The following is a 10,446-nucleotide window of genomic DNA, read 5'->3' on the forward strand; positions in this document are numbered from 1 at the left end:
CGGGGGGCTGGGGGTGCGTGGGTTCTGGTTGAGTCCTGCCCTCCTGTCCCTGCTGCCCCACTGCTGCAGTGTGGGGCCTCAGCCCCACGGATGGGAGCCCAGCACCACCCTGACCCTGTGGATGGGAGCCCAGCACCACCCTGACCCTATGGATGGGAGCCAGCCCCACGGATGGGGGGGGTCAGCCCCACACTAGCCCCATGGGTGAGGGGAGGGGCAGCATTCCACCCCCCTGCCCCACCACTGCTTGTGTGTCCTGGGCAGGACAAGGAGCGGGGTCCTGCAGTGGCATCGCTGTGGGATTGCAGTGCCGTGGGGCTGAGCCACCCGTCCCCACCGACACGTAGACTGGCTCGGCATTGTCTTCAGACTGTGGCGGTGGTTTATTGTCCCACTCGGCACCTACATTCTAGGCTGGCCGAGGGGGTGGCCCTGGAACCCTGGGGCAGCTCCAGCCCCATAGCGAGGACAGCCAGGGGCCTGGGGCAGGTGCTGGCGGCTCTTCAGCTGGGGCTGACCTGGCTGGAGGAGACGGACGAGACCTCCGTCCTCTGGGCCGAGCTGGAGATGTCAGACTCATCTGTCATGGGCTTCCCACAGACCGTCTCCATGATGCAGGCGCGGAACTGTGGTGACGGGAATGCAGCCAGCTCAGCCTGGGGAGTCCCACATGTCCCCTGTCCCCATCCCCAGGACTGTCTTCCCATCCCTGACCCCATCTCCTGTCCCCACGGATATGGTACCCACAGCCCTGGAGATGGCCCTGAGCATGGCCAAGTGTCCTCAGGTGTCCATCCCAGTCCCTGGGTGTCCCTCATACCCCATTGTGCCCCATCCCTGGGGGGTCCCCAGTTCGTTGGCACCAGGTGTCCCTGGTCCCTGCTCCATCATCGTCCCTAGACCCTGGGCATCCCTGGATGACCCTCGTCCCCATGTGTCCCTGGTTCCCAAATGTCCTTGGGCACCCTGAGATGTCCCCAGTGTCTGGGTGTTCTTGGGCACACCTGTGTGTCTGGGTGCTCCTAGGTGTCCTCAGTCCCTGTGTGTCCTCATCCCCAGGTGTCCCTCATCTCTGGATGTCCCCAGCCCACTAGCATCTTTGGTGCCCAGTCCCTGGTCCATGGCCATGCCTTGTCCCTGTGCATCCCTGAATGACCCTGGTCCCCATGTGTCCCTGAACATCTTTGGTCCCCCGATGTCCTTGAGCACCCCTGGATGTCCCCAGCCCCCACATGTCCCTGGATGGCCCTAGTGCCCCCATGCCCTGAGGTGTCCCCGGGGCACCTGTTTGTTCATGAAGCAGTAGATGATGGGGTTGTAGACGCAGGCGCTCTTGGAGAAGAAGGCAGGGATGGTGACCAGGCGCAGGTCAAGGCCGTGGTTCCGGTTGTTCACCATGTACATGGCCAGGGCCGCGTAGGGCACGTAGCAGAGGCAGAAGGAGCCCACCATCACCACCACCATGCGGGACACCTCCCGCTCTGCCTTCTGCGTTGTGGCCGACTCCTGCTGCTGCGCAGCCACCTGTGCCCGAAGGAGGGGGTCAGGGGCCCTGGCCAGGCCTCCTGTCCCCCTGCCTGCCCCCCTGCCTGGCCTTCTGTACAAGCAGCCCTTCCTACTTCCACCCCTCCTTCCCTACGTCCCTCCAGCCAATCCTCCATCCTGATGACCCTCCACCCCTCTTTCCCTCCCTCCCACCCTCCCTTTGGCCATCTCTTCTTCCTCCCTCCATCCTTCCACCCCTCCATCCCTCCATCTTGCCATCCCTCCATCCCTCCATCCCTCCATCCCTCCAGCCAATCCTCCATCCCTCTCTCTCCTTCCCTTCATCGTGCCCACCCTCCACCCCATCTCTCCATCCTGCCATCCCCCCACCCATCCCTCCGTCTCTCCTGCTCTCCATCCCCCTTTCCCACCCTCCCTTCAGTCATCTCTCCTTCCTCCCTCCTTCCCTCCCTCCCTCAATCCCACCTGTCGTCCCCCCCCCAGCCCATTGCCATCCCCCCGCCCTCACACGTAGCGTGCGCAGCCCCCATGCTCCCGTGCCCGCCGTGCCCCCGGGACTCACAGCCCGCAGGGCGCTGAGCAGCTGGGAGTAGGAGAAGATGATGAGGGAAAGGGGCACGATGAAGCAGAAGATGAAGAGGAACCAGGTGTAGTATTCGCTCTTGTACTTGGTGCCCACCGTGTACCAGTCAGGGCCGCAGGAGCACTGTAGCCCCTCGGGCACATACCTGCAGGGCGCCCACGCTCACCCCCTGCTCCATGCCACGTGGCACCCCCGTGGCACCCCGTGACACACCTGTGCCTCCTCCATGGCACCCCGTGACACCCCCATAGCACTTGCTGGGCTGCTCTGCGCCCCATGGCATGCCCGTGGCACCCCCATGGCACCCCTGTTCCACCCCTGCATTACCCCCATGGCACCCTATGGCACTGCCAGCCTGCTCTGCACCCCATGGAACAGCTGTGGCACCCCTGTGGCACCCCATGGTGTCCCTGTGCCACTCCTGTGCCACCTCTATGGCACCCTCTGGCACCCCTGTGGCACTGCCAGGCTGCTCTGCACCCATGTGACACCCCTGTGGCACCTCTGTGGCATGCTCCAGGACTCATATATTACCCCATGGCACCCCTGTGGCACTGCTTCCCACCTGGCTCAGCACCCACCTGGGACCCCCATGGCACCCCCATGACCCCCCCACCTGCCGCTCCAGGTGTTCAGCACCCTGCCCGCCCCTGCCCACGGCCAATCCCCACCTGCTCCACCCGAAGAAGGGGGGGATGGCGACACCGATACCGATGACCCAGGTGGCCACCACCACCATCAGGGCATGCTTGGAGTTGAAACGGAAGTTGCCAAAGGGTTTGCAGATGACGATGTAGCGCTCAAAAGCCAGGAAGGCCAAGGACCATCCTGTCACCAGCCCTGGAGAGGGACACCACCAGGACCTCAACCCATGTCCCTCATGAGCCCACCAGACCCCGGGGGTCACCCCAACTCCTACAGGTCCAGAAAGCCATGGTGGTCAGCCCAACTCCTATAGCTCCACCAGACCATGGTGGTTACCCCAACTCCCACAGCCCCAGCAGACCATGGTGGTCACACCAACTCTCACAGCCCCACCAGACCATAGTGGTCACCCCAGCTCCTCCAGACCCACCAGACCATGGTGATCACCCCAGCTCCCACAGCCCCAGCAAACCATGGTGGTCATCCCCACACACAACCCCACCAGACCACGGTGATCACCCCAACTCCCCCAGCCCCACCAGACCATGGCGGTCACCCCAACTCCTGCAGCCCTACCAGGACTGGTCAGCCCTACCTCCAGCCCCACCAGACTGCAGTGGCATCACCCACCTACCTCCGGTGGCCCCCACAAAGCCCTCCAAGGAACACATGTGTTTGCCAAATACAAAATAACCCTGGGAGCTGGAGACAAAGACAGTGAAGACACTGAAGATGCAGGAGATGAAGCCGCTGAAGGAGATGTTCACCAAGATGTAGTTGAGAGGTTGCCTCAGCTTCTTGTACTTGACGGTGACCACCAGGACAATGGCGTTGAGAGGGGTGCCCACCAAAAAGACAAAGCCCATGAAGGCGGTCTGCAGGTAGAATGCCCACAGCGGGGCAATGTGATATTGGGGACCATCCCAAGGTCCCACTGAGGACGCATTCTTGAAGAGATAAAATTCCTCGTCACCCGACATGGTGATGGGGCTGGGGGGTGTGGGGGACATGGTGGTCCCCTGCCCTCCCCCTTCTGATATACCCTGCCCAGCCCCAAGCCGCTTAAGAGCTGAGGGAGGGATCAAGGCTTCATCCTTGGGCAAACTTGGGGATTAGGGGGGCTAATCTGGGCTGAGACCCTAATCAGCCTCCCTAAGCTGGGCCGAGCCGATTGCCAGGGCTCCTGGGGGATTGGGGGGGACATAAGGGCCCCTCCCCGGCCCACCTTGGGGTTGGGGGGTCCCCAGGGATGCAGAGGGGACCCCAAGCTTTGTCCTGTTGACACTGAGATGTCCCAGCCCAGTGTGGCCTGGGTTGGTGCAGGGGGGAGGTTTGGGGTCCCCCAGGGGGGCATCTCAGGGGAAGGGCAGTGCTTTGGGGGTGCAGTGCTGGGGGTGCACCGATGAGGGGTCTGCAGAGGCGTGCAGGGCTGGGGGTGCTACACTTTTGGAGTCCATTGTGGGGGTGTGCACTGCTGAGGGGTGCATTGTTGGGGAGTGCACTTCTGGGGGTGCATTGTTGGGGGGTGCACTTTTGAGGGGGGCACATTGCGGAGGGTGTGTGCACTTTTGGAGGGGGTTGCATGGGTGGAGGGTTCATTGGGGGGTGCATTGTGTGGGGTGCGTGCATGGTGGGGGTGTGCGCTGCTGGGGGTGCATTGTTGGGGGGATGCATGGCTGCGGGGTGCATGGTTGTGGGGTGCGCTGCCAAGGTGGCGGGGCTGTGCTCATTCGGTGGGCTGCCCAGCCAGTGCTGCCCCCCGTGCCCTCGCCCCATCGCAGCCCCCCGGCCACCGGCGCTGGCCGCCACCCACGCGTGAGTAGTGGGGGGGGAGTGAGCGCGGCGGGTGGCTCGTTGGTCTAGGGGTATGATTCTCGCTTAGGGTGCGAGAGGTCCCGGGTTCAAATCCCGGACGAGCCCAAACGCTTTTGCTTGCCCCCCTGCACCGCTTTTTAGGCCCCTCCCCCCGCCATTGCGGGGCCTCCTGTGGGGGCAGGAAGGATGAGCACAAGCCGCTTAGGGGGGGATTAAGGGTGCTCGGGCCCCTCCCGGCTTGGGGGCACATATAAAGGCGGGCTGGGGTGAAGGGACAGCGGGCTGGGGGCACGCCCCTGGTACCCACGCAGAGTGGGGGGTGCGCGGGTGGGTGTCTGTTCTGCGTGGGTGCCTGGGGGGGGGTGTGCACCTCTGAGGGTATCTGCGTGCTTGTGGGGGGGTGCACAGATCGGGGGGTGCCCATCCGTGTGTGTGACCGGGGGCACCTTATGGGTCGTGGTGTGGGGTGGGGATGGGGACAGAGAGGGGACACAGGGAGGGGACGTGGCCCCAGTGGGGCCGTACTGTGTCAGCCCGGGCTGTACTGGGTTGTACTGGGCCATACGGGGCTGTACTGGGTCAGGTTAGATATGGTCATGCTGTACTGTATACCATACTGTACCAAACTATACTGTACCAGGCTGTACTGGGCCATACCGGGCTGTACTGTACTGTACTGGGCCATACGGGGCTGTACTGGGTCAGGTTAGATATGGTCATGCTGTACTGTATACCATACTGTACCAAACTATACTGTACCAGGCTGTACTGGGCCATACCGGGCTGTACTGTACTGTACTGGGTCATACAGGGCTGTACTGGGTCAGGTCCAATCTGGTCATACTGTACTGTATGGTACCAAACTGTCCCGCACCAGGCTGTTCCGGATTGTACTGGGCTGTACCAGGTCAGGTCCCACCATACCGTGCCAGTCTATACCATACGGTACCGTACTGGGCCATACGGTACTGGCTCAGACTGGGTTTATCATACCGTACAGCACCGCACCGCACCACGCCGTACCCGCTCCGCACAGTGCCGCATGGTGCAGGGTCAGGCCGTGCTGTGTGGTGCTGTACTGTACTGGGGGGGCAGGTCGTACTATACTGTACCGGGCTGGGCCATACTGTGCCATACTGGGCTGGGTCATACCGTACTGTATCATCCCGTGCCATCCCCTCCCGTCCCATACCATCCATACCATACTGTCCCATACCTACCCTACCATACCACACTGTACTGTCACGTACTGTACCATACCATACAGGAGCACACCACACCACACCATAATGGACTGTACCATACACGCCATACTGTACCCTACCACACCATACAATTCCCAGTGTGACAGTCACCTATAAGGTCATCACTCTCCCTGGTTCAGGAACCTCCCCAAGCCATCAGACAAGACCCATATACAGACCCCTCCCGCTGTGAAAGCTGACCCCCCCTCCCCCACAGCAGGGGCTGGCTGGGTCCTGAGGAGCACAGGGACCCAGGAGGTCTGGCTGCCACCACCCCCACCGCCGGGCCCCAGCCCCTGCCGCACTGCCCCCTTACGTGCCCTCTGGAGCCATCAGTAGGCTGCAGAGCGAACGCTCCCCCAACGCATCCTGAAGCGGGGGGTAGGGGGGAAGGACCCCAGGGCAGGAGCGCTGGGGGCACTGATTGTGGGGTGGTGGTATGGGACAGTGGCACTGGGGGGGCCGCTGCTCCCCCTGAGTCCCTCCCGCCCATGGAACCCCGGCGTCGGGGAGGGCGGGGCCCCCAGGGGGGGTGGGCGGGGCCCCCAGGGTGGGAGGGCGGGGTCACCCTGGCAAGGGGGAACGCGGTTGCCAGGGCAAACAGAGAAAGCCGCCCCTGGAGACAGCTGTGGAGACAGCTGCCCCGTGAGGGTTCTAGGGCACAGGGTGCCCCACAGCAGAGCCGCAGAGCCGCAGAGCCATGGACCTCAAGGAGTCCCCCTCTGTGGGCAGTGAGTGGGGCACCCAGGAACACCCATCCCAGGGATGGGCACCCTGGGATGGCCTCCCCAAGGGTGATGTGCACCCCCGGGGTTGGGCAGCCATAAGGATGGGCACCCCCATGGTGATGGGCACCCCCGGGGCTGGGCACCCATAAGGCTGGGCACCCCCATGGTGATGGGCACCCCCGGGGCTGGGCACACCAAGGATGATGCGCATCACCGGGTTTGGGCATCCCAAGGGTTGGGCACCCCAAGGGGGAGCACCCATAGATTTGAGCATCCACACAGATGAGTCCCCCAGATCCGTGCCAAGTGCCCCCCGAGCGGTGGTGCCCACCCCGTGCCCTTTTGTAGAACAGCTGCAGGCGCTGCAGGTAGAGCTGGCTGAGCTGCAGGCAGCGCAGACTGCAGAGCTGGGAAAGCTGGAGCAAGCGCTGGAGCTGGCGCGGGCAGAGCGGGCAGCGGAGGCGGCAGCGGTGAGGCAGCAGGCAGCAGAGGCTGCCCAGCTCCAGGACATCACTGCCCAGGTGGCACAGCTCCAAGGTACTGCAGCATGGCAGGGAGGAGGCTACGGCGCGGTGTGGTGTTGGGCATGGCACAGTGGGATGGCAACTGTGGTGGGATGGCGGGCATGGCACAGTGGGATGACAACTGTGGTAGGATGGTTGGCATAGCACAGTGGGTTGGTGGCCATGGCATGGTAGATTGGTGGCCATAGCGTGGTGGGACGGTGGGCATGGCACGGTGGTCATGGTGTGGTGGGATGGTGACCACAGTGTGGCAGAGTGGTGGCCATGGGGTGGGGGCGGGACGCTACAGCACAGAGGGTGGTGGCCGCAGCAGGGGCCAATGTGGTGGGGCAGGGTGCCGTGAGGCTGAGGTGAGGGTGCCGTGCAGAGGAGGTGGACAGGCTGCGGGCAGAGAAGAAGGCGCTGGGCGAGGAGCACCGGGCACTGCAGGACTGTCACCGCTACACTTGCTGCCACCGGTACCACCCCACAGCCACCCTGGCCCCCCCCAGGACCTCCATGTCCCTGCCCTTGTGCCCTCCTGGACGTGGCCCCATACATGTCCTCACTGCCCCCCAGCCATGTCCCTTGCATACCCATGGCCATATCCCTCCTGTCCCCACAGCCCCTGTCCCCCAGGCCCATGTGCCCTTGTCCCCATGGCCATGTTCCCCGTGTTGCCCAGCCACATCCCCTGCACTCCCTGGCCTTGTTCCCAATGTTCACTGACCAACATCCCCCTGTCCCCATGTCTCCTGTCCCCATGGCCGCATGCCTGGTGCCCCTTGGCCTTGTCCCTGGTGCCCCCTAGCCATATGCCCTCATCCCCATGTCCCCGTTCCCATGGCCGCTCCCCGGTGCCACCTGGCCATGTCTTCTGTGCCCCCCAGCCATGTCCCCCTGTCCCCATGTCCTCTGTCCCAATGGCTGCGTCCCTGTTGTCTCTTGGCCAAGTCCCCTGTGACCACCAGCCATGTCCCCCTTGTCCCTACAGTCATGTCCCCGTTTTCCCATGGCTGTGTCCCCAGTGTCCCCCATCCCCCTGAACATGTCCCCATGTGCCACTGGCAGCCCCTGACACCACCATCTCCTGCAGGTGCCTCAAGGGGCTGGGGGACATAGATGGTCCCCTCCCAGTGTCCCCCCACCCTGAGGACCCTGAGGACACCCAGCCCCAGTGCCCAGAGGGGACCCAGAGCCAGGTATGGGGTGGGGGACACACACACATGGGGCTCAGTGTGGCACTGTGGTGGCACTGACCCCCATCCCTTCTGCAGGAGACCATCAACAAGTTCAAGTCCTTTATCCTCTTCATCGTGGCCTCCACCATCATTTTCCTCTACCCCTGGATGAGGCAGTGATGAGATCTCAGCTGGCACCTTGACCCCCACCCCCAGCATGCTGACAACCCTCCCCAGCACACTGACCCCCCTGGATCACCCCTTTTCCCCTCTGAGCAATAAAGCAATTACACTCCTGCACAGCTGCTGTCAGTGTGGGGGTCCCCGGGGTGTGGGTGCCACCCATGGGTGTGCCCCGGCACGGGTGCCATCCACGTGCCACCCACATCATCATTGTCCCCAAGTGGGATGTGCCCCCTCCAGCCCCCCCCCCCCGGGGTATTTTGGGTGCCGGGTGCGTGGCTCTGACTCGCCAGGTTATTTTTAGGTGCTGGCGCAGGCATCTGGGCCATCATTACTGCCCCCGCCCCCCGCTGTCACCCATCACCCTGGGGTGCACCCTCACTGCCCCCACCACCACTGGCACCCACCCAGGGAACTTCTTGCCGTGGGGGACGACGACTGAGTCACAGGGTGGTGGGAGAGGAACCCAGGCGTCCCTGCACCCCCCTCCCCTACCCCGCGGTGAGACCCAGGCGGCTGGGTGCCCCTCCACCCCCCCACCCGCTGGAAGCTTCTAGGGCAGGTGGCCAGCGGTGACGGTGATGTCGACGGCCGGGCACCGGAACCAGGGGTAATCCGATACACACACCCCCCCCCAAACAGCCCCCCCCCCCAAAGGACCCAGGTCTGGGGCACCCCACACCCAAGTGTTGTGCCCCCCCCAGCACCCAGCCTGTGTCCAAGGGTGTTGAGGACTCAGGTGTCCAGGTGGACCCCCCCCGTGTGTGTGTGGGGGTACCAGCGATGCTGGGGGGCAGCAGGGTCCTGGGATCACTAAGGGGATCTGTCTGTGTCCCTCCCAACATGAACGAACACCCCCCCTCCCCAAACTGTGCTCCCCACAATGGGGGAAACTGAGGCACGGCCAAGGGTCCCACGGCTTGAGCAAGGGGGGGCCCTGGGCGGAGGGGCCCAAGGGGTGTGTGTGGGGAGGGTCCTGGGTGGGGGTTCTGTGGGTTTCCCCAGGGGGTGTCTTGGGAGTGTTTTGGGGAGCTCTCGGTTGGGGTCTGGGGTGTGTGTGGATATGTTCTTCGGTGAGTTTTTTGGGGGTCCTGAGTGAGGGATCCCACCTGAGTCCCCTGGGGGGGTCCTGAGTGAGTTTCCTGAGGGGGTCTTTGGGGGGTGGGGGGTGCCAATGGTGCTGGGGTGTATTGGGCTGCCAGGAGCTGCAGCATCAGGGTGCTTGTGGTAATGGGGAGCTTGAGGTGCCTGGGGTGTGGGGGTGCCAGGTATTGGGGTGTTAGGGTGACGGGGTATTGGGGTGATGATGGTGCTGGGGTGTCTGGAGTGCTACGGTGTCAGGGTGCCCATGGTGCTGGCTGTGCTGAGGTTTTGGGGTGCTGGGGTACTGGTATATCAGGATAACGGGGTGTTGCAGTGTCTGGGCTATTGGAGTGCTGGAGTTCAGGGGATTTTGGAGTTTGAGGGTGCCAGGATTTCAGGGTGTCAGGGTTTGAGGGTGCTGGTGTTCAGGGGTTTGGATATCTCAAGGTAATGGGATTTCGGGGTGCCAGGGTCTTGGAGGTCCCAGGGCGCCAGTGTACCAGCATTTGAGAGTGCTGGTGTTTTGGGGTGCCAACGTTTTGAGGGTCTTGGGGTGCCAAGGTCTGGGAGATTTTGGGGTACCACGGTGCCAGGGTTTTGGGGGTGCTGGGATTTCAAGATGCCAGAGGTCAGGGGTGCCAGGGTTTTACAGATTTTGGGGTGGCAGTGTCTGGGGGTTAGTGAGTGCAGTTGTTTCAAGGGTGTCAGTGTTTGGGTTACCAGGGTTTGGGGGTTTCAGGGGTGCTGGTGTTTGGGGTTACCAGGGTTTCAGGGGTGCTGGTGTTTGGGGTTACCAGGGTTGGGGGGGGAGGGATGGTGTCAAGCTTGAAGTTAGCGTTTCAAGGGTGGTGGGCTTTGGGGTCACCGAGGGTTGGGGGGTGCCAGGGTTTGGGGGTGCTGCTCTCAGGGATCCAGGGGTCCCAGAGCGCAGCGGCTGTGCCGCCGGGGCTATAAATAGCGGCTGCGGTCAGCCCC

At 63.3% G+C, this 10,446-nt stretch overlaps 1 protein-coding gene and 1 non-coding gene across 2 annotated transcripts; one reads left to right on the forward strand and one right to left on the reverse strand.

Moving 5' to 3' along the window:
* Positions 1 to 228: 228 nt before the first annotated feature.
* OPN1SW (opsin 1, short wave sensitive) lies at positions 229 to 3,747 on the reverse strand. Its single transcript, XM_055711464.1, has 5 exons — positions 3,369 to 3,747; positions 2,761 to 2,929; positions 2,069 to 2,234; positions 1,285 to 1,524; positions 229 to 626 (listed from the first exon to the last, which is right to left on the reverse strand). The coding sequence occupies exons 1-5, from the start codon at positions 3,742 to 3,744 to the stop codon at positions 504 to 506; spliced, it is 1,074 nt and encodes a 357-aa protein (XP_055567439.1). The 5' UTR covers positions 3,745 to 3,747; the 3' UTR covers positions 229 to 503.
* Positions 3,748 to 4,582: 835 nt separating this feature from the next.
* TRNAP-AGG (transfer RNA proline (anticodon AGG)) lies at positions 4,583 to 4,654 on the forward strand. The gene has a single exon. It is a non-coding gene; the product is annotated as a tRNA-Pro (tRNA).
* The last annotated feature ends 5,792 nt before the right edge of the window (positions 4,655 to 10,446 follow it).

The sequence above is a fragment of the Falco cherrug genome, chromosome 5 (assembly GCF_023634085.1).
Source record: "Falco cherrug isolate bFalChe1 chromosome 5, bFalChe1.pri, whole genome shotgun sequence".
Taxonomy (NCBI): Eukaryota; Metazoa; Chordata; class Aves; order Falconiformes; family Falconidae; genus Falco; species Falco cherrug.

Coding starts and splice junctions, on each gene's coding strand:
- OPN1SW (XM_055711464.1), bottom strand. CDS start 3,744: ATGTCCCCCACACCCCCCAGCCCCATCACCATGTCGGGTGACGAGGAA. Junction 2,235..2,760: donor CCCTTCTTCGGGTGGAGCAG/GTGGGGATTGGC, acceptor GGCGCCCTGCAG/GTATGTGCCCGAGGGGCTAC. Junction 627..1,284: donor ACTGCTTCATGAACAAACAG/GTGCCCCGGGGA, acceptor CCGTCACCACAG/TTCCGCGCCTGCATCATGGA.